At 41.9% G+C, this 24294-nt stretch overlaps 1 protein-coding gene across 1 annotated transcript in view; it reads right to left on the bottom strand.

Moving 5' to 3' along the window:
* smarcad1b (SNF2 related chromatin remodeling ATPase with DExD box 1b) overlaps positions 1–24294 on the bottom strand; it is a 28392-nt gene that overhangs the window by 1950 nt on the left and 2148 nt on the right. Inside the window, exons 2-20 of the mRNA XM_079804392.1 lie at positions 22625–22742; positions 21181–21343; positions 21036–21084; positions 20768–20865; positions 18385–18477; positions 18210–18288; positions 15202–15620; positions 14913–15109; positions 14716–14806; positions 14538–14637; positions 14392–14451; positions 12805–12880; positions 12291–12426; positions 11965–12096; positions 9899–9994; positions 9578–9695; positions 9377–9492; positions 2959–3147; positions 2504–2622 (exon numbers count right to left, since the gene is read on the bottom strand). Of these exons, the coding sequence (XP_079660518.1) occupies positions 2504–2622; positions 2959–3147; positions 9377–9492; positions 9578–9695; positions 9899–9994; positions 11965–12096; positions 12291–12426; positions 12805–12880; positions 14392–14451; positions 14538–14637; positions 14716–14806; positions 14913–15109; positions 15202–15620; positions 18210–18288; positions 18385–18477; positions 20768–20865; positions 21036–21084; positions 21181–21343; positions 22625–22742 (2449 nt within the window). The remainder of the gene's footprint in view (positions 1–2503; positions 2623–2958; positions 3148–9376; positions 9493–9577; positions 9696–9898; positions 9995–11964; positions 12097–12290; positions 12427–12804; positions 12881–14391; positions 14452–14537; positions 14638–14715; positions 14807–14912; positions 15110–15201; positions 15621–18209; positions 18289–18384; positions 18478–20767; positions 20866–21035; positions 21085–21180; positions 21344–22624; positions 22743–24294) is intronic.

The raw sequence follows: 24294 nt of genomic DNA, 5'->3' as shown, positions 1-24294 counted from the left end.
ATTGTGACTTTATATCACGCATTTGTGAGTTTATATCACAGAATTGTGACTTTATATCACACAATTGCGAGTTTATATCTCAGAATTGTGACTTTGTATCACACAGTTGCGAGTTTATATCTCAGAATTGTGACTTTATATCACACAATTGCGAGTTTATATCTCAGAATTGTGACTTTATATCACGCATTTGTGAGTTTATATCTCAGAATTGTGACTTTATATCACGCATTTGTGAGTTTATATCACAGAATTGTGACTTTATATCACACAGTTGCGAGTTTATATCTCAGAATTGTGACTTTATATCACGCAATTGCAAGTTTATATCTCAGAAATCTGAAAAAAGTCAGAATTCGGAGATAAAAAGTCGCAATTACTCTTTTCATTTTTTTATTTAGTGACGGAAACAGGCTTCCATAGATCAGAGAGCTCTCGGATTTCATCAAAAATATCTTAATTTGTGTTCTGAAGATGAACGAAGGTCTTACGGGTTTGGAACAACATGAGGGTGAGTAATTAATGACAGATTTTTCATTTTTGAGTGAACTATCCCTTTAAGTGCTTTGGCCAAGAAAACAATGGTGGTGAAACAAGAGGGTGATCTATATAAATAAAACAAAGTGTGGTTGGTCACACATTTTGGTAATATTTCAATTAAGTTGGACATGCTCTGCTCTAATTGGTCAGATGGCCCAGTCTGTTTTGATTGGTCTTCTCTGCTCTGATTGGTCAGATGGCCCAGTCTGTTGTGATTGGCCTACTCTGCTCTGATTGGTCAGATGGTCCAGTCTGTTGTGATTGGTCTACTCTGCTCTGATTGTTCAGATGGGCCAGTTTGTTGTGATTGGTCTACCTCTAACAGCACCTTTTGGAAACAAAATGCCAATTACCATATTAGAAGGCTTCCTCAGCACTTGTATACACAGTGCAACAGTAATGATGGCGTAGGCTCGAAATAATATGTTAAAATCTGAGTCCTCATTCTTTGGAATTGGAAGTGGATGCAAAGTGGATTTGCTTTCGTAGCGTAGGAAACATTGTCTCCTCGACACGTCGTAAACACAAACCAAACTCTTCCAGGCCTCAGCTACAACTACAGAGCTGAGGCTCAAATTAGACGTTGTTCACAGGCAGCCAGACTATAGGCTATTATTATGCAAATCTGTTGCAAGCCTACTGTACATAAGTTTGTGCAGGAAGTAAGGCTGTAATTACTGACAACTCGTTTCAGGCATTTCAGAATCGGTTCTTTCTTTTGGGAGACAATAACTCCATTTATCCTGCACTTTGATCTTTGACATTTTGCATTTTACATTCACAAACAACTGTATTACACTCTACATTAAAGGTAATATCCAAAAAAAAAGCATAATAGGGGCACTTTTATTCATCAGTATCAATATTGGATATTTCATCTTTAATAAGAATTAGAATAGCACAACTAAGCCTAGAAAAAAAACACGGAACTACCCCTTTAAGAGCACAATCTCTTGAAGAGCACATTAACACTACCGTTCAAAAGTTTGGGGTCAGTAAGAGTTTTTATGGTAAGAAATTAATATTTTTATTAAGCAAAGATGCATTAAAGTGGTCAAAAGTGACATTAAAAACATGTATAATGTAACAGAATATTTCTATTTCAAATAAATGCTGTTCATTTGAACTTTCTATTCATTATTTAAAAAAATCCTGATTTTTTTTTATCACGGTTTCCATTAAAATATTAAGCAGATTTAAGCAGCACTGTTTTCAACATTGATAATAATAATAAATCATATTAGAATGATTTCTGACACTGAAGACTGGAGACTAAATCACACTTGAAAATATATTCAAATAGAAAATAGTTATTTAAAATGATTACAATTTTCAATATCACTGTTTTTACAGTATTTTTTCAAATAAATGCATCCTCTGTGAGCCAAAGAGACTTCTTTCAAAAACATTAAAACAAATCTCACAATAAATAAAACATTATAAAAAAAATCTTGGAATAATTATTTTCGATTATCGAATTATCGATTTTTCGATCAACTTTGATGTTTGGTTGTCCAAACATCAAATTATCAAACAAAACGGCTACTAACAAACCCATAACAAAAACTTATCTGCACCTGCCAAAGCAATAACGGCACAGGTAGAACAAAAACCAAGATGGCTCAAATATAATTTTCACAGAACAAAACAGAGGGTCTCTTCCTGTCTAAAAAGTGTGGCCAGAGTAAGAAGCTAATAGTCTGTTTCCATGAAACTAAGACAGACAAAGTCTTCAAGGACACGGATGAAGAGCACTGTGTCAGTGAAGGAGACACCATCCTTGATTTACGACAAGACACACTAAACATCAGGTCCACCTCATCACACACTGCCAACATTACCGCTGTCACTCATTCCTGTCATGAGTCTGGACTTACAGTATATGACGATGATTTGAAGGGAGGAAGGGTGGATTCTCTTTGACCCCTATACTCAGAAACATTGGACATATACGTGTGTTTACCTGTCACTCATGGGGGTTGAACCGTCCAGCCGGTTGTATCTGTGCTTATGGTGTCTCAGGAACACCTCCAAAATGTCAAGCATCATTGTGAACTGGCTAAACAGCACCACTCGATCACCCTGGGGGAAAGAGAGAGAGAAAGTGGCCACCGTGATTAAAATGAGAGGATGAAATGTAGACAAATTCATTGTATGGAAAAAATTCTGCTAAATGTCTGCTTTTGTGTTCCACAGAAGAAAGAACATCATGTGGATTTGGAACATGATAATGTCTACTGTGTGCTGTACTGAAAACCAAATATATACTTGCTTCTATAGTTGACAGTATGCAGTATGGTGTAATTTGGGATACATTGCATTTCTCTTCACAGGTAAATAACTTCCATTATACTCTGAGGGGTTGTTTAAAATGTAATTTGGTCTGTGGAACATAACAGGAATCTGTTTTCCCCCAACCTTCTCCTTCAGGGAGTTCAGCAGCTGTGCGAGGAGGCTGAGCTTCCCCGAGTCCAGCAGTATTTCTGTGTCGAGTTGGTATTCCTGTAGTGCAGAATACTGCTGACAGAGGCGGTGTAACTCAAAGTCTGAGAGCACCTCCATGTCCTCTTTGATGAGAGCAGGATCTGCGTCACGGTGACTCGGCTCCTGGAACGTTTCAGCCAATTAATGGTAAAGCACACAGACCGTTCAGATAAGATACACAAAATAGTATACACAGATCAGGCATAACATTATGACCACCTTCCTAATGTTGTGTTGGTCCCCCTTTTGCTACCAAAACAGCCCTGACCCGACTAAAATCCACTAGACCCTTGAAGGTGTACTGTGGTATCTGGCACCAAGATGTTAGCAACAGATCCTTTAAGTCCTCAGCCACTAGGGAATACACGTTTCCATGAGAGGCTAGTAACATCCAAAAATGGATGGCAGGACCCAAGGTTTCCCACCAGAACATTGTCCAAAGCATCACACTGCCTCCGCCAGCTTGCCTTCTTCCCATAGTGTATCCTGGTGCCATGTGTTCCCCAGGTAAGCCACGCACACGCACTTGGCCATCCACGTGATGTAAAAGAAAACGTCATTCATCAGACCAGGCCACTTTCTTCCATTGCCTCGTGGTCCAGTTCTGATGCCCACTGTTGGCACTTTCGGCGGTGTACAGGGGTCAGCATGGGCACCCTGACTGGTCTGCAACTATGCAGCCCCAAACTATGATGCACTGGGTATTCTGACACCTTTCTATCAGAACCAGCATTAACTTCTTGAACATTTTGAGCAACAGTAGCTCGCTTGATCGGACCATACAGGCCAGCCTTCGCTCCCCATGTGCATCAATGAGCCTTGGCCGCTCACGACCGTGTTGCTGGTTCACCACTGTTTGATCGATACTGACCACTGCAGACCGGGAACACCCCACAAGAGCTGCAGTTCTCTTTCATTGGTTCACTTGACGCTGCATCACTTTATGACTTAATGGGAACGCCCTCTGGGTGTGCCGATTGTCTGAAGCCCTTATAGAATCACGGCAATTCATTAGCTGATGGCGCGGGCGCCGCCCCGACGCTCTTACTTTGCCACATTATACTGGCGCGCGCGCCATCTGCTCCTCAGATTTCTCTGCCTTCACGAAGCGGCCATTTCATGCCCTTCGGTTTCGGTTTTTCTGGCCCAAATATCTTGGATTTCGTTCGACTTTTGTCACCAGCACTTCAGCGACTGCAGATAGTGGAACATCGTTCTCCTTGCGCTGAAGTGTCATGGAATTTCGTCGTTGCCTTCCACCGTGCACTCGCATAATCGCGAATGACAACCCCCACAGTAAGTGTGTCAAATGTTTGGGGTTTTCACACACGCGCGAGGCGGTTCAGGGGTTTTCAAAATGTAAATTTTGAGATAACCTCCTTCTCAAAAGCCTCCGTTCGAGGCTCGCGGTTTTTGAGAGGGAGTCATCCATTTTTCCCCGTCGCGCTCCCGAAGCCGTGCAGGCAAGTGCGTGGGACTCCGCCCGTCGAATTTTTGGCACGACTACCTGTGTCCCAGCCCAGAGGCACGCGAGGCGGTTTCCTTCGGACTGGATGATGTCGTGTTCACCGCAGCGTCCGACTCTCAGGATTTCGGGCCTGCCTTTAATGACGACGCTCTTCCGCCTAGCGGCCAGGAAGCGCAGCCTTCAGCGGCATACGCGGAGCTCGTCAACGAGCTGTCGCGCGCTACGGAGAAGCTCGCTACCGAGTGGCCGGACGAACCCCGCAAAGCACAATCCTCTCGGCTTGACGTGGCCCTAATTCCAGGCCAACGCGGAGGAAGCTGCCATTCTTCAGCGATCTGAACAGCGAGATATCCAGATCCTGGAAGCAGCCTTTCTCAGCCCGCTTGACTAACGCGGCAGCCGTTGACTTCACCAACCTCGTTGGTTCTGTGGAGCAGGGCTATTCCGCCATTCCTGAAGTTGAGGATACACTGGCCACTCACCAGCTCCCTCTTGGAAGTCCCGCCCCCTTCTTCCCACTTCCGCCCTTATCGGAAAATCCTACACGGTGGCTGGTCAGGCTGGCATGGCCCGTCATACCATGGCTATTCTCCAGGCCTATCAGGCGGACATGCTTAAGGAGATGGACGAGGGCGACGGTTTGACACCGGAAGCAGTTAAGGAACTGCGCAAAGCCACGGATTTGGCTTTACGAGCCACAAAGCACACAGCTCGCGCCACGAAATACAGGACTGGCCCGACCCACACCTTTTCCGGCGTTGAAGGAAAGAGACACTTTTTTGCTTTCTCCCCTCACGTCTGATTGGCTCACCATCCGCCGCTCGTTCAGACGGAGACACATTCGGTCTTCTCCAGGAATCAGAGCGGCCGTGACATCTCCCACTCCGCGCCAGGATGCCACGTGCTCTCCTTCGCGGATGGCCACGCCTTCCTTCAAGGTTCAGCTCGACACCCTATCTCAGGTATGTCCACCGCACCTCAACACCCCACTCCCTCTGTCACATTTCTCCCGCGAGTGGAAGCTTCTGCCAGGGGTATCATCCTGGGTCCTCCGCACAATTCAGTCCAGTTACACACTCCAGTTCTGTCGCAACCCCCCTCGCTTAGACGGGGTCATTCAAACTGTAGTAAACAGCGCCTCAGAGGCTTCTGTTCTACAACAGGAACTTACTTCTCTCCTCCTCAAGGGGGCGATAGAGGAGGTCCTGTTAGCGGAAGAGAAATGTGGCTTCTTCAGCCGTTATTTTCTGGTTCCGAAGAAGGACAGCGGACTGCGTCCCATTCTGGACCTTCGCCCTCTACAGAGGGAAGTTCAAGATGCTAACACTCAAGGCTATTTTGTCACAGATGCGTGCGGAGGACTGGTTCATTACGATAGACCTGAAAGAGCTTTCCTATAGCTCAAACAGTAGAGCATGGCGCTAGCAACGCCAAGGTCATGGGTTCGATTCCCAGGGAAAGCAAGAATTGACAAAATGTAAAATGTATACCTTGAATGCAATGTAAGTCGCTTTGGATAAAAGCGTCTGCCAAATGCATAAATGTAAATGTAAATGTAAATGTAAATGTAAGATGCATACTTCCATATTCAGGTCGTCCGTCGACACAGAAAGTTCCTCAGATTCGCCTTCAAGGGGAGGGCTTATCAATACAAAGTCCTTCCCTTCAACCTCGCCCTGGCACCGAAGACGTTCACGAAGTGTATGGATGCTGCTCTGACCCCGTTGAGGCTCCAGGGCAACCGTATACTCAATTACCTGGACGATTGGCTCATTCTGGCCCACTCCAGGGATTTGGTGACTCGCCACAGAGATGTCGCTCTTCAGCACATTCAGTCTCTTGGTTTGAGAGTGAACACCGACAAGAGTGTTCTCACCCCAGCTCAGCAGACCACCTTCTTAGGAGTTCATCTGGATTCCGTTCCGATGCAGGCCCGCTTGGCCCCTGCTCGGATTTCCAGGATTGTAACATGCTTGGCCCGCTTCAGGCTCGGCCATAATTTTTCTGTGGGTACGTGTCGCAGGCTCCTGGGTCTCATGGCCGCAGCTTCCCCAGTGCTTCCCCTGGGACTGCTCCACATGAGGCCCTTCCTCTGGTGGATGAAACGCTCAGGTGCTCGGTAAACAGGATCGGCCCTTCGCCTATTGAAAGTGTTGTGCGGCTGCTTCCGCGCCCTATCAGTATGGCGGGACCCTCTCTTTCTTCGGAAGGGGGGTCAATATGGGGGCTGTTTTCTATCGCCAAATGATCACGACGGACGCCTCTCTAACCGGCTGGGGTGCGGTATTCGAGGGCAGACCGGCATGCGGGGTCTGGGAAGGGGAAGTTCTCTCTTGGCACATAAACTGCCTAGAGCTGAGAGCTGTGTCCCTGGCCCTTCGGCACTTTCTCCCCTCTCTCATGGGACATCATGTCATTGTCAGGACGAACAACATGGCGGTGGTGTCTCATGTGAATCGCCAAGGGGGATCACGGTCACGCACCCTGGACAGACATGCGCGCCGTCTCCTCCTGTGGGCTAAGGGGAAATTTATGTCCCTGAGAGCAGTCCATGTACCCAGAGTCTTGAACCTCGCAGCAGATTACCTGTCAAGGCAGAAGCTCAGGTTGGGGGAATGGATGCTGAACCCTCAAACTATATCTCAGATTTGGGAAGTGTTCGGCAAAGCGGAGGTTGACCTCTTTGCCTCGAAGGAGTCGTCCATGTGCCGGTTTTCTCTGAGCTCCCCAGCTCCATTGGGGATAGATGCGTTCGCGCATCCATGGCCAAATCTGAAACTCTATGCATTCCCGCCTATCAAACTGATTCCGGTGGTTCTGTGCAGGGTGAGAGAGAGTGGGGTCAGCCTCCTGCTTGTGGCTCCACTCTGGCCGTCCCAGGCTTGGTTCTCGGAGATGGTTCTCCTTCTGGATTCTCCCCCCTGGGAGATCCCGATCAGAGAGGACCTATTGTCCCAGCTTCAGTGCAGGATTTGGCATCCTCACCCAGAAATTTGGAAGTTGTGGGTATGGCCCATTAAGGGCCAGTAGCGCTAGACACTGGTCTTCCGGTTAACTGCCTGGTGGGTCCAGTTCTGGAGTTCCTGCAAGAAAAGTTTGCCGCTGGAGCAGCAGCTACCACCATTAGGGTTTACGTTGCCGCTATCGCTGCTTATAGGGAGTTTTATTAAGTCCCTCTAGGCAAGCATAGGTTGGTTTCGTCTTTTATGCGAGGGGTAAGGCGCCTGAGGCCAGCACGCTCCCCTCCCAGCTCCGGAGCGGATTCTGACTCTCAAGGTTGCTCTATTGCTAGCATTATCCTCCTTGAAGCGAGTGGGCGACCTACAGGCTCTCTCTGTTAATGGGACCTGTATGGATTTTGCTCCTGGTCTAGTCAAAGTAACCTTAAGACCTAGGCCAGGTTATGTGCCCAAGGTTTTGTCCACTTCGTTTCGTTCTCAGGTTATCACCCTTCACTCTTTTTACCCCCCTCCTTTCGACTCAGAGGAGGACGAGAAGCTTCATTTGCTCTGTCCTGTTCGAGCATTGAAGTGCTATGTAGACCGGTCTGACGGTTGGAGGAAATCTAACCAACTCTTGGTGTGCTTCGGTGCTGGCCGCCGGGCTTGCCGCGTCGAAGCAAAGGATTTCCCATTGGGTGACGGAGGCTATTTCACTGGCATATGAGGTGCGTGGTATACCTTCACCTCTTAGCATTAGGGCACATTCTACCAGAAGTGTGGCATCCTCTCAAGCGCTTTTTAGAGGGGCTCTTCTGGAGGATATTTGTGTAGCGGCAGGTTGGTCCTCCCCGCTCACTTTTGTGAGGTTCTATAGTTTGGATCTCGACATGGCTCCGGGTTCGCATGTTCTATCTGCTTAATCCGGCCATGCAGGTTATCTGGTATTCTTTGAGCCAGATATGGCAGCGCTTTAGCTTGGCGTGTGGTATATCGTTCCCATTACGTCATAAAGTGACGCAGCGTCTCGTTACCTTCTCAGAGAACATAGGTTACGCAAGTAACCTGAGACGTTTTGTATCCCACCCACTAACAGGTGCCGTGATGAAGAGATAATCAGTGTTATTCACTAAACCTGTCATAATGTTATGCCTGATTGGTATATAACGTCAATACAAAACTATTATACTATATAGTATATACTATTATAGAGGGCAATTTAAAACTACAATCGTCATACATATCTGCCCTAATTGTGCTCATTCGCTGCTGCAGTAATACTAATAAAACATATTTTTTTATGTGTAAGTGTTTGATCATAATGCAGAACCAATAAAAAAAAATTGCTTTAAAAATTAACTAAATCATCATTATACAAGAATAGAAATATAATATTTTCAAGAATATTTTATTATTATTATTGTTAACAATGAGAATGAAAGAATTGATACTAATATTTATTACCATTATTGTCTGCATAGCTGTTTGTGACCAATAATAATAATAATAATAATAATAATAATAATAATAATAATAATACATATTATTTTTCATTCTTAAATTAATTAAAATATAATATTTGTATTAAACAATAACAATAATAATTTTATAAAAAAAATTATATTGTTGTTCAAGAATTGTTTTTAATTAATATAATAATAATAATAATAATAATAATAATAATAATAATAATAATAATAATAATAATAATAATAATAAATTATAATAATATAATAATTATTCATATCCATAAATAATCCTAATAAACGGATGGTTCTTGGACAGAATAAGCTGAAAACGATAGTGACTTGCAATAGTGAGCTTGGTTTACCGACTTAAATTCAGAAAATGTAATAATTCCGCCGATTCCATCTGAACCTGATAAGATCTAAACCTAATGTGGGGTTAATCAAAATGTAAAACTTCATATGAAAATATCTCAGACCTTGAGCATGAGTTTGCTCATGGCTTTGAGTTTTTCTGTGGTATAATACTGCCGGTGAAGGAGCGGATGGTTGGACATCTTTCTAAGCTGCATCATCACATTGGTCAGCTCGCGTTCTGCAGAAAGACATGGTTAATAAACTATGGTTCACATATACTGAAGCCAGTACCTTTTATAACACCATCTCCCTCAAATACATACTTTCCCTATTACTGGAGCGCTTCAGTTTGTGGAAAAGAGCGTTGTAGAGTTCCTGCTGCCTCTCGGACATGGCGCAAAATTCAACCTGCTCCTCTTTGGCAGGCAGCTGCTTCAGGACCTGTCGGGCACATCATCATCTGTGAGTGAACCACTCGAGTGCCCTAGAGTCACAGAGGGTCAACATGACAAGAAAAGTGCCTCATCTGCTTGTGAGACTGAATAATGCATTTGAGATGTTGTCCAACAGATTTCCACATTGACATGCATTCTGAGTGTACATGCATTATGCAAAATGCTTATGGACGATGCATGCTGATGCACCTCGCTCTTCACACGTCTGAGGATGAAGGGTTTCATGATGAGCTTGGCATGGGTGATCCTGTCCCTCTCAAAACTGCTCTGCTCCTCTGAAGATTTCTGGTGGAGACAGATGAAAGAAATATCTGGAACTACATTTTTACATTTACTTTACATTTACTGAAGAAAATTGGAGTGGTGCTGGTCTTGATGCTTGGGTGTCTCCAGGGCAATGCAAAGTGATTGCTAGGGCGTTCTGGGTGGTTGCTAAAACATTGCTAAAGTGTTCTGGATGCTTTCTGGGTCATGGCTAGGTGGTTGCTAAGGTGTTGCTAAATGGTTCTGGGTGCTTTCTAGGACATTACTAGGTGGTTGCTAGGGTGTTCTGGCCATAGATATACATAATAAAGGCTAGATGTCTCATCCGCGCTGCTGGCCAATGGTGGTCGACGTCCGCACCTGGCGGCCATCTTGTCACAGGCAGCTCGCTCACTCTCTCGTAACATTCTAGGGAATGGATAGTTGTCTGCTAGGGTGTTACTATGGTGTTCTGAGTGCTTTCTAGAACATTACTAGGTGGGTGCTAGGGTGTTCTGGGCACTTTCTCCAGAGAATGGCTAGGTGGCTGGCTGCTAGGGTGTTGCTAAAGTGTTCTGAGTGCTTTCTAGGACATTACTATGTGGTTGCTAAGGTGTTCTAGGTGCTTTCTAGGGCATGGTTAGGTGGCTGCTAGGGTGTTCTGGGTGCTTTCTCTAGAAAAAAAAAAATGCTCTTGTGTGTAACATCTTTGTTTGCAAGGCTGGGTTGTTGCTAGGATGTTGCCTAATGTGTTCTGGATGCTTTCCAAGGCAAGGCTAGGTTGTTGCTAGGGTGTTGCTAAGGTGTTCTTGGTGCTTTCTAGGACATGGCTAGACGGCTGCTAGGGTGTTGAAGGGGGATGTGGGGTGAAGGCATCCCCTCTGTAAAACCACCATCCCCATTAAATGGACAGTTGTGTATTATGTAAAACTTACCATGCAAATGAAATATGAAAATTCTCTATATGATAATTAACAAACTATAAATAACAGCGATTGACCAACAGAACTCAATATTGTAATGTGCTGCACACAGTCAAGCAACCTTTAATATTTTTTCGCTCTTGTTCAAAATGGTCAGGAGAACGGTTCAAGTGCATCTTTTGACGTTCTTTAAAAAGAAGAGAATAGAAGGTATGATCTTTTTTATGAGTAGTGTTTAAGGACATTCCCTTGATACATTAGAAAGAATAATGAACAGAGCTAAAGTGCATTGATTCTGCAAGGGATCGTTGTCCAAGTTGCAATGAATTATTGAAAGTGAATGTAATCACACAGAGGTGATAATGCACACATGTATATATGTTAGCTATACATTTAGCTAACATATATACATGTGTGCATTATCACCTCTGTGATAATGTGCTTATTTTTTTATTTGTTTATTGTGTGTGAGTGAGAGAGAGAGAGAGAGAGAGAGAGAGAGAGAGAGAGAGAGAGATGGAGAGTCTCCAATACTAGAATGATATACATTATTTATTGAATAATGCCTATATTTTTATTCTATTCTTTAAGGTTAGCAACAAGAGCGCATTTGACCACACCATCCCCCTTGAATTTTTTTTAATACAATTCGACCTCTGGGTGGTTCTGGGTGCTTATCTAGGGCATTGCTAAGTGGTTGCAATGGTGTTGCTATGGTAATGCTGGTTGATTTTTAGGTAATTGTTTTAGCAACCAACCACCACTATAATATCAACCTTATCCACCTTATTTTACAGCATGGAAGTAAGCTATTTTCTGTGAATGTCCGATTCATTAGCTGGAAATAAATAGAAGAATAACAAAGTTCTGTAACTGTAAAACTATTTTCACTACAAACCAGTGTGCTTATAACTATGACTATATTAAACTAAATTAAAATAATATGATAAGAAATTCCAGTTTGCAATATCAAGCAGCATAAGTAACCAGAAGCGGATGACACCTGGAATCCAGACACATTCAATATCAAATACAATTGACCGCACCCGAAAATAAGGTGGACATTGATGGAAGTTTAAGTTCTCCTACCATGGAGAACATCTTGGAGATCTGTGAAGTGCTGTTGGAGAACATGCTGGGCATGATGAAGTTGAGCAGGGACATGAGCTCAAGTAAGTTGTTTTGCAGTGGGGTTCCAGTGAGCAGCAGACGATATTTGGCCTGGGGGGGGGCACAAATGGAGGAGAAACCTGAGTGAGGGGGCAAAGGCAGTTTAACCCCATCTTGGCTGCACACAGTTCTGCTTTTACAAAAACAGACGTGTGGCTGTAATAGAGCTCAAGGCATTTATTCTTAATGACCACTGACACGTTGCTACGGACGACAGCTATACATGCAACTTATGGTGATCTTACGTTAATGGCCATGAGGTGTCGGTAGCGCAGCGAGTTCATGTTTTTCAGCAAGTGGCCTTCGTCGAACACGGCATACTCCAGCTTGAGCTTGCAGAACAGGCTGCGGTCACTGTTATTTCCAATAGCCAGGTTGTAACTGTGCACAAGAGACCATTTAATGAGCTGAGGTATTAAGGGGCAGGACATGAGGCACAGCCATGTTTCATTACCATAAATAATGAATGGGACAGGGTCATTTTACTTGGACCTTTTCACGTTCACTCAAACGCTGAGTATTTCATCATTATTATGTCTTTAACAAGGGTGCTTTTTTTCTATGCTAGCTTCACGGCTTGTGGCTCTGTGTGTGTGACAAAGTTCAAAAGATACATATTTCCCCAGGCACCTTGTGATTGGTACCCTTCTCGGATTTGCATGCAGGTGGTCTATGAAGGATATGACGCCTTGGCTCTTTCTTCGAGGGTTCAGGGCAAGAACCACGGGTATGTTTGAGAACTTGAACTTCGATACTCACGTGGAGACAATGATGTTGTAGTCTGCTATTTGATTCAGAATCTCATAGCGCATATACTTGCGATCCTCAGCAGAGCCTACCAAAAAAAAAAAAAAAACTGTTAGATTGACATAAACATTTTCTTTAATATGTTACAAGTTTAGTGTGTAATTTTTTCATGTTAAAACATTTCATTTCCCAATTTAACGTGTAAATAAAGCTTTTTGTAGGTTGTTTTCAAAAGTGTAAACAATGAGGTTTAGAAGAAGTAGGGTTAGAAGAACTGTTCAGATCAGGCATAACATTATGACCGGAGAAGTGAATAACACTGATTATCTCTTCATCATGGCACCTGTTAGTGGGTAGGATATATTAGGCAGCAAGGTAACATTAAATTGATGTGTTAGAAGCAGGAAAAAATGGGCAAGCGTAAGGATTTGAGCAAGTTTGACAAGGGCCAAATTGTGATGGCTAGACGACTGGGTCAGAGTATCTCCAAAACTGTAGCTCTTGTGGGGTGTTCCCGGTCTTCAGCGGTAAGTATCTATCAAAAGTGGTCCAAGGACGGAACAGTGGTGAACCGGCGACAGGGTCATGGGCGGCCAAGGCTCATTGATGCACGTGGGGAGCGAAGGCTGGCCCGTGTGGTCCGATCAAACAGGCAAGCTATCAAATTGCTCAAGAAGTTAATGCTGGTTCTGATAGAAAGGTGTCAGAATACACAGTGCCTCGCAGTTTGTAGCATATGGGGCTGCATGCAGACCAGTCAGGGTGCCCATGCTGACACCTGTCCACCTCCAAAAGCATGTGAGCATCAGAACTGGACCACGGAGCAATGGAAAAGGTGGCCTGGTCTGATGAATCACATTTTCTTTTACATCACGTGGATTGCCGGGTGCGTGTGCGTCGCTTACCTGGGGAACACATGGCACCAGGATGCACTATGGGAAGAAGGCAAGCCGGCAGAGGCAGTGTGATGCTTTGGGCAATGTTTTGCTGGGAAACCTTGGGTCCTGCCATCCATGTGGATGTTACTTTGACACATACCACCTACCTAAGCATTGTTGCAGACCATGTACACCCTTTCATGGAAACAGTATTCCCTGGCGGCTGTGGCCTCTTTCATAAGGATAATGCGCCCTGCCACAGAGCAAAAATGGTTCAGGAATGGTTCGAGGAGCATAACAACAAGTTTGAGGTGTTGACTTGGCCTCCAAATTCCCCAGATCTCAATCCAATCGAGCATCTGTGGGATGTGCTGAACAAACAAGTCCGATCCATGGAGGCCCCAACTCGCAACATATAGGACTTAAAGGATCTGTTGCTAACATCTTGGTGCCAGATACCACAGCACACCTTCAGGGGTCTAGTGGAGTCCATTTCTCGACGGGTCAGGGCTGTTTTGGCAGCAACACAATATTAAATTGTGGTCATAATGTTATTAGGTCATAATGTTATGCCTGATCGGTGTAATTTTAAATAAATATAGTTTTAAATTAAATTAATACATAAATATATTTTTTATTTTTATAATTACAAAATTAATTTTTGTGCGTTTGGTGAAGAACAAAACCTGTAAAAGATTTGCAAAAAGATTCTTGGTTTTACCATAATATACAAGGACTTTGAAACTGGGGCACCAAAGTTTCAGTTCCCGAACCCAATTATCTGTAAAAGCATAAAAAAATTAAGATCATTCAGATGGTTTGATGTTGTATGCTGATGGTTATTTAGATGCACATTTCTCTGTTTACCAAGTGTAGAAGCAGGAACGGTGATCAGATGAGGCCCATGGTTCCCTTCCTGATAGAGATAGGCCAGGAACGAGATGGCCTGGATGGTCTTCCCCAATCCCTAAAATAAGAAAGTAAATTCTAGCGATTAAATGTGAATGTAAATCACTATATCACTAAAGGATTATTATTCCATTACCATCTCATCTGCCAGGATTCCACTAAGTTTGTTCTGATGTAGTAAAACCAGCCAGTTCAGTCCAATCAGCTGGTATGGTTTCAACTGGAATCTAGACAAGAACATAACAAATATTTAACCCACAGAAATATTAAAAGAATTGATCATGCCACAACGAAAATGTCAATTTTTCCACAATCTATGATGTTAAATCTTACGTGCTAGTGAGGATCTGGGGCTGGCTCATAGAGCCCGGGCCTTTGTTCATCATTTGGGTCACATCTTGGATCAGTTTTTCCGATATCTCCTCACACTTGCTCATGAGACCTTTAACAACTTCCCTTTCCTTCAGAACCTCCCGACATCCTGCCAGCAGCTCAGTGGAAAGACCATTTCCTCTGTGCATGGCATCATCCTGAGAAAGAGATGTGCAAAAGTGTTGCTCTTTGATCAAGACCTAAGTGTTCTGGCAGTTGCAAACAGAAAGCAAATTCAGAGTTCCCTCACCAGGTCTTTCCACTTTTTAAAGGGTCTCAGCTCTGTGATTTTCTGAGCCTTCTTCAAAGAGCATCCTGCAATGAGTGTGAGCTCATCCACGGAAGCGGTCTGAAAGAAGCTGAGGATCTCAGATTTGAGTTTGGAAAGAGTCTCATCTGATTGGTCAGAGTCAGAGTCCAGTAATACATTCACAATAGAGGCCTCAGAGTCACTGCACTCCTCCGACGAGCTCACATATACGTTCTTTGTCACTACTGACTGCTTTGCACTCCTCTGAGGTGTTGTGGTCCTGTCGAGAGGTCTGCGTGGTTTCGGTTGGGGTGGGCTGGGAAGTTGGATAACCTGAGCTTGTTGGCGGGTATTTGCGGCCCGTCTGGTGCGTTTGGCAGCAGTGGATACTTGAGAGGCTTCATCCTCAGACTCGACCCCTAAAGTACAGAAAGAATGTAAGCTTTAGGACAATTATGATGCTTGCGTTGATACTTTTTTCTCATATGCTGTCATGTTTCTATCTAAAACTGCCAAGCAACTAGCAGTTAAATGTATGCTATTATAAACATCAATCCATGGCCATAAGTTGACATTTTAGGTAAAACCTTAAATAATTAATTTAATTATTTTTTTCTGTGATGCTACTGCCACAAAACATGTCACTAGAGACCACTGTTATAGTTGGGAGAGGAAGAGGCAGAAACAGACTGTAAAGACAGAAATAAACATTTTAATTTAATATTTCATAAATAATTTGTAAATCAATAAATGTACTTCACCTGTGTAAAATTTTCAAAAAAGATGCTCGGTTTTACCATCATATACCAGCAATTTTGGGCACCAAAATTACAGTTTCCAAACCCAATTATCTGTTTCTGTAACTGTTTATATGAACTCTTTCTTGTCAGCAGTATTATTGATCAATTTCACAAAAGTTTCACGGCCCCCAGAATATTTTGTTGTATATCTGAACATGCAATATAGCCTCTGCTTTTAGACAAAAAAAACCCCTGTTTTATTCTAGCTTCATGCATTCTTTTTTATCAACACTTGAATGTGGGTACGTTTCATAAAAAAGCTAGCCTGACGTCGTCATACTCAATTCTAGTCAGAATATGAGTCTGATTCTGCTCCGTTGGGCTGTGATTATGGGGCGTGTTTCAACCGAACTAGGAAAGACCAACAATCAGAGCAACTGAGCGACGCATAACGTTAGTTGTCAAATGTCAACAGAACTCAACTGCACTGTGTTGCCAAGTCCACGGGTTGAAGCGCCCGCAATTATGTGATATACAGACCCAGGAATGCGAATTTTAGCAGGCAGTCCTTCCAAAATAACACATATTTTATCCCCCAAATGCCTTTTTTCCCGGAGAACCCCCTTGGAAAGCTATTGGGCTTGTTTTTGGCTAGTTTTGAGGAACGTTAGCAATTGGGCGGGTTTTGTTGTAAACACTTGGCAACCCTGTCTGCACGCACGCTGGACTAACGTTAGAAGAAAAAGATGAGTGTAAACTAACTTTGCCGGTGTTGTAAAAAAAGAATTTAAGGATACACAGAGTACTTACCAACACGATCATCATTTCTGAGAGAAATAGTAAAGGTGAATGCATAAACGAACAAGTTCTCCGTTTAGGATTAGAACAAATTCAACCCAAGCGGCTTTTGATGACGTGGATGATTACGTTACTGTTGATCATCGTCTAAAGCCCGCCCTGACAATTTCATTGGTCCGAACAGCTTCTGTTCGGGCATAATTACTTCTCTATTGAGCAAGTCCAGACCGAACTGCCCGAGTAAAAATGTTGTGGGCGGGACTAAGTTCGGCTGGCATCCAGGCTATAAAAAAGCAACATTTTGAGCAAAAAGCTGAGAAAATTTTTTGTCAAAACACTTTGTCCGTATGGGATTCAGAGCGATGATCGAATCATGGATTTAGTAGCTCGAGTCCATCAACACCCCTAAAGCTTCACAGTCCTTAGTCTCAGCCTCAGACGTGACGCCCACGGACCGTTGGCTGAAGGTCTGATGCATATGGCACACTTTTCTGGAAACGCTTCAAGAGTTTCAAAGTCGTCATCTGATTGGTTGAATTCTACAGGATGTCCGCGAGACGTGTGTGTTGCGTTCTTTAACGGTCCGCCTGGAAACAAATGCTGTGACGCCAAACCCCCTCATGAAACAACTGTGACAATGAGCGTTTACCCGGATCAATTATGGATTTAACACTGGATTTTCAAAAGTGTGTGAAGTTCGCGGTTCCATTGTTGCTGTTAACTTGCATAATTGATAGATGCAAGGCGGTCTGTTATTGCAGGGACATCAACTTTACATTTTCACGCCCCTAAACATGACTCGGAACAAAATGGACTGTGATTGGTTGCGTTACATGTCAATCAAGCATCCTCTTGGGCGGTCCTGGACCAATGAAAGCTGCGATAGAGTCCAGACCTTCTGCCGTCAGTCTGAAGGTCGGGCTATGTGAGACTACACAGTCCTATAGCTTGTTCTGGGTCGACATTTCATTCAGTGACATTAGGCTTTTTTTATTTATATGCTGCTTAATGTTGATGATTTCGTTATTTTACATATGCTATCGCTTGTTTCTGCTTCTTCTTCACATGTATTTTGATCAGGAGATTTAGTACTCTTTCAGAAGATGCGTAATAACGCCCCTACCGTATAACAGTGAAAATGGCGGGAAAGCATGTTCTCATAAATGACGGAAAATGCCATCAATGGTGGGGTGGGAGTTAATAAAGTATGTACTATCCGAAAATACTACATCCACCATAACGTCATTGTCGTGATCTATGATGTCAGTTATAACACCATTCTCTGCCATTTATATTTATGAAGACTCCTCTACAGTGGCCTCATGGGATAGTAAAGTGTCTACTGCTATTGTTTCATGAGAATTGTGTTACTACTAGCTAACTGCTTTTCACATACTATAGTGAAGTATTCAGACGTGTGTCTAATGCGCTTTTAAAGCTGTTCACAATAAATCTCCTATCAAACCTCACCAAGATCAGAGAACATTCGTAGAGTTTCCAAGGCATCCTCAATAAGCCAGCTGTGTTCCTGAAGCACATCCCTGAGTTCCTGTGGGAAGCCACAAATTTCAACTTTAGCCCCTAAGCTCAAACAAATATCTGATTTACATACCAAAATGGCCAACTTCCCTCAGTGATGACTCACATTCTTGTTCAGATGAGGGAACTTCCTCTGGAGTTTTCTCAGCATACGTTCCTGGTCTTCAGGTGTCGGCTCATCTTCTTCTGAATCATCCATCTAATGAGACATAAAACTGTTGTGGCCCACGTCCCTGAATACTGGAGGGATGATGTATTTTTGTAGGCCAAACCCCAGAAACGAGTTCACATTTTAGCACTTCGGTTTCCATCATCCTGAAGTCAATTGGTTTAATGAATGGATTTTTGGTTAAATTCCTGAAATAAGGTCTGTGATCAACACAAGCTGAAGATATTTTCATGTTTTATTCTACATACACACTGTAAAAAAACATTTTGGGGAAAAATTGTGAAAATTGATCATTACATATTGGCCCAATAAATGACTTCCAAATAATTATCCCCATGTAAAAAGATGCATTGTACTAATCATAGCTTAAGGTCTTCACTCAAAATTAAAAATGTATATTCACCGAACATATTTAATTGTGCTCAGTCAATCTATGAAGTCGAAGTGAAAAATCCATGTTGGCTGAACAAGTCCTACGTCCGAAAAACGGTATACGCATGCGCAAAATGCGTTTGAAGAAAACCGTTCATGTGGAGATTTCAAAAGCGGAGCGCGGGAGCGGGAGCGGAGCCGAAACAGCAGGTGCTGGAGACCGAAACAGACATTCCCAAGAGAATAGAGAGATATTCATCTCACAAAGACGTTGGTGAGTATTTAGCACTGAAATTATTCTCCAGAGTTTTGCTTTATGACCCGGTATGAAGTTTAAAAGACATTTTGTAGAATCACGAGTTCATGCATTCATTGGTTTCATGCGTGTGTTCTCGTTTACCTCGTTTACTCTAATGGTAGCCAATAGTTTTATTTTCCTCATGTCTAATATGTCTAAAACAATAGAGTAAATTAAGTCAGTTGTGTGAAATGTGTGCCATGCGACCCGGTGCCGTTAGATTGCATTTGGAGTCGGCCTCTTTCAGGGCTTGAGTTATTGCCTTTTAATATCAAACATGTCAAGCTTGTGATTTTCTTATTCATCCATTCATTCGTCTCATCCTCATTATATAATGAAGTAACTTCTGTTCTGTCATTTGCCAGATGTGATGCAGGGAAACTTTGTCATTAATGTTAATGTTTATTTTTATTTGCAGGTTTTTAGCCTATGCAGTGCCGCGTTTTCTTCACCACATTAAGACATCCTGTTATGCAGAAGACTTATTGAATGTATTCAGAGTTTTTCCTTATTGAAAATAAGGTATTTTTACCAAATATCTTGTGTTGGAATTTACTTGTTAATAAAGTAATGTGATAAAATGTCAACCCTGTTGTCTGTGTTCTGTATTTTGCTTAATATATTTAGGCTATGTTTTTAGTCATTTTTGTCTATTGGGCAGTTAGAAATAAACACTTGTGACTACAATTTAAAACATTTCATTGGACCAATCTCACAGTTTCACTGTAAAATATTTGTCCAATTCAAAATTTTCTAGTGACCGATCACATCTTGGGCAATGTTTTGCTGGGAAACCTTGGGTCCTGCCATCCATGTGGATGTTACTTTGACACATACCACCTGAATTTCTGTGAATTAAATTTTATAATTTCACAGAAATTCAATTTGGCCAACTGAAAAATTTAGATGTGATCGGTCACTAGAACATTTTAAATTGGAGAGGCCTGACTTTTTTTTACAATGTTGGTAAATTACATTTTTCCATTGGCTCAACATATTATTTCTAATTGAGCCCATGTTAACAGACTGTTGCCACAATGGATAAAATTCAATTCACAGAAATTCAATTTGGCCAATTGAAAAATTTAGATGTGATCGCTCACTAGAAAATTTTGAATTGGAGAGGCCTTACATTTTTTACAGTGCACAAGTAATACCCCCTGTGATGTCTTTTTACTTGCTAACAAGTGTCTAAATGGGACTACAGATGTTTTCGAGACGCCGAACAGATACTAATTTGCTCACTAGTCCGCTTTCACAGCCTAGCTGTGTTTATAATCACACTCTTGCAAACCATTCTAACTCGAATCATAAACTTTTGTTGATCGCAGAGCTTATTTTCTACAATCCAAAGGCCAATGGAAAAAAAATTGGGTTTTTGTTGAGGGAACCAGGGTGATGCGAACTTCTGGGTTGGCTTACAAAAATATAAGCCACACTTTCGCCAATGACAAATGACAAATAGACTAATAAATCATCTTGAAAAGAGATTAACCTTAACCTGGCAGAAAGTCACAGGTAGAAAGATATATTGTTGGTGTCCTTGATCAGGACACTCTTTTCAATTTAGCCTCGGTGGATTTACAGTCAGTATTGAGAGGATCAGAGAGGGAACGGCCCACGTTAATCCAATGACTGTTTTGAGCTCACCTCAGAAGCCTGCCTCTTTCCACTGCGATGGGAGCTGTCGCTCTCCTGGGAAGTGCCGCACATCTGCTGCTGTCTCCTCTCGTGGACCGAATCGGACGCTGAAAAGGAGAGCATGTCAACAAGACTCAGCAACACACGAATCAATGCAGCAAATGCATCTTCACCTCAGACTCAGCTGGTTTCAGCAATACTGAAGCCATCCAAGCGCTCAATGAGCTTTTATCATGGGAGCAGGTCAGATTGATTGAGTGACTCTGCTCATCTGTACCTGCTATCTCAGACGTCTTCAGGGGCGAGGGGAGCACGCTATTGGACACCTAAAATGCCAATGAGATGATTATTGCCATGCAACCCAAACGATGGCTGGAATGCACCCAAAATTGTCACACTGGGTCTAGAAAATGACTATTTACCATTTGTGACCCCTTCTGTTGTGTTTGTGGAGCTTGTGAGGTAGATCTTGTTGTTCTGTTGTGCTTCAGCCTTCTCTCCATCTTCACCACTGTTACTTCCTCCTCATCAGACAGCGATAGCTCATCCTCAGACGATGCCGCTTTTTTCTTAGGCTCTACTTGCCTTGATATCAAAGTATAAAACATACCATTGTACAGTTTTGTAAACTATTTGATAGAATCATTTTCATTATTGGTTAGGGGTCTCAGTAGTTGTGGTTCAAAGTTTTTTCTATTTCCGTTGTACAGTTTTGTAGGGCTGCAAATATTTGACCAAACTGATAATAACTGGTAATGATAAAAAATAGTCAACAACATTATCGAGTACTCAGGTAGAGTGTCTATCCCACAGTATATGCAGTAACAATGTTTCATGTACAGGATGGCAGATTGGTGCCTGTATATCAACCTATAACTGAATATTTCATTAAGTGATATAATGTTAATATACCATGTCAATAAGTGATATAATGTTAATATACCATATCAATATATCAACTTGAACTACCAATTCTAACCATCAATAACCATAAAAATTCAGGTTGTTCAATAGAAAGGCACATGATGAATCATCATAAGTGGCCTGTTCACAAAACATAGTCAATACTCGTATATAGACGGTGCACAGGGTCACTCACAAAAACAAAAAAACGCCAATGACACTAAAATAATGCAATAATATTAAATAATATGCAATAATAAACTAATTTACATGAGAACAAAAATGAGAATTATTTTATATAAAATATAATCGTATGTGATTATGCAAGGATTTGAATGTCCTTTTACGTAAATTATATAATAATTCATAGTTTCTCCTTTCAAAAACCATAAATTTGACAGCATTTTACAGTAAAATCATATATACTGTAATGTATAATGCGATGTTAAACCATTTACAGCTTACAGTTAACCAATTAAAGTCATCATGAAATCAAAACTGACACATCTTATTCTTTTATGGATTATTGAAGTAATTCATATAAATAATTTATTCATGCTCGTCATATATTTTTTTAATTATAGTGCCCTTGTAATCTTTAATTAAAATGTAATCACTCCCTCTGGCAGCAACATCTCTTCTCTGATGACGTGTTTACTGATGCAGGGGCGGGACAACCTGTCACTCACATTAGATCCACTAATAGCAAACTACAACCATCCAATCGATTCCCCAAGGACAATATTTCCCCAATATTATTTTCTTATTCGAGAAGCCTTTTCACTCGGGCATACGTCACAATAGGCAGAAAAGACTAGTGTAACTTCCGTTACATGACGACTTTAAAAGGGTTTTACTGCAGCATACAGTGTCTGTAAAAATTACAAACATTTTTACAGTGGTGGAGTGCTTTATATTATGTCATTTATATTTATGTCACAAATACTGAAGTTGATAACTGACCTGATTGGCATCATGGAACTGCCTGATATCTCAATATCAGAGTCAGAAAGAGCAGTGGAGAAAGATGATCCTGATGGGCGTTTGGTTTCAGGAGTCTCTGGAATGGTAGTGTCTGGCTCTGTTGGAATAGTAAGAATTTCCTTAACTGTGGCAAAATCACAATGCATGCCCTTGAGAGGCTTATTACTGTGCTAGCAAGGAAACACTGCTCAAATATTCCTCAGACATTCATTTATATATATATAGGGCTATATATTTAATATACAGGGTGCAATTTGCTGGTGGGATGGGGGGATTTCTCCCCCTCTGGTCTCAATAGCCTTGCCTCTGCTAAATTATTTTTATCCCCAGTGGGGGATTTTTTTGTATGTTGACAGCACATTGCGTGTGCTATTGCGTTTTGTGATTATTTTGTATGAAATATTGAAGTTTATAATAAGTGTTTTGGCACACCTGGCCGAGTGACACTATGCATTGTTCTAAAATTGGGTTTTTAATTTTCTTTTCTCCTCATAACAGCGGAAATAACTTAAAATACTCACATCATTCAAAACTGTTCTTTTATTCGTATACACTCATAATAACAACAAATTGTTATGCTTTTGTAAAATAAATGAAAAAGAAACAAACAGGATGCGCTTTGCCGTCTCTGTCTCCTTTCTGGAGCGCGTCACAAAAATGAAACGAAACTTGGTGTGCCTCAGTCACGATAAGAATTATATCTATAGACAGCTTGAAATGTGAAATTTCGAAATGCAAAATTAATTGTGTAATCCATATGAAACCAACGAGAGGTACAGAAGTAATCTGCTCAAACGTACAGTGGTGTGAAAAAGTGTTTAACATCTTTGTTAAATATGATCAAAGATGGCTGTAAAAAATAAATCTGCATTGTTAATCCTTTTGATATTTTATTGATATTTAATTGCAAAAATCTAACCTTTTATTGAAGTAAAAGCATTGACGGGGGAGAGGGGTGTCACATTATGAAATAAATGTTTTTTAATAAATACTTTTTCCAACCTCCTTTTTCCAAGATAACAGCTCGGAGTCTTCTCCTATAATGCCTGATGAGTTTGGAGGACACCTGACAAGAGATCTGAGACCATTCCTTCATACAGAATCCCTCCAGATCCTTCAGATTCCCAGCTCCATGTTGGCGCTTCTTCTCTTCAGTTCACCCCACTCATTTTCTATAGGGTTCAGGTCAGAGGATGGCCATTGCAGATGCTTGGTTTTGTGCTCAGTGACACATTTTTGTTTTGATTTTGATGTTTGTTTTTGGATCACTGTCCTGTTGCAAGATCCAACGACAGACCATTATAAGATTTCTAGCACAGGCTGTCAGGTTTTGATTTTTTATCTGTTGGTATTTGATCGAATCCATGATGCCATGTATCTGAACAAGATGTCCAGGACCTCTGGCAGAAAATTAGGCCCACAGCATTAAAGATACAGCAGAGTATTTTATTTTACACACTTTTTTATCCCTGTGTGCACCAAACCCATAATAAATGTTTGCTGCCAAAAAAGCTATATTTTTGTTTCATCTGACCATGTATCTTTAATGCTGTGGGCCTAATTTTCTGCCAGAGGTCCTGGACATCTTGTTCAGATACATGGTATCATGGATTCTAGCAAATCCCAACAGATAAAAAATGAAAACCTGA

Source organism: Gobio gobio (assembly GCF_949357685.1).
Source record: "Gobio gobio genome assembly, chromosome: 22".
Taxonomy (NCBI): domain Eukaryota; kingdom Metazoa; phylum Chordata; class Actinopteri; order Cypriniformes; family Gobionidae; genus Gobio; species Gobio gobio.
The sequence above is the reverse complement of the archived record's forward strand: the minus strand, read 5'-3'. Positions and strand labels throughout refer to the sequence as shown.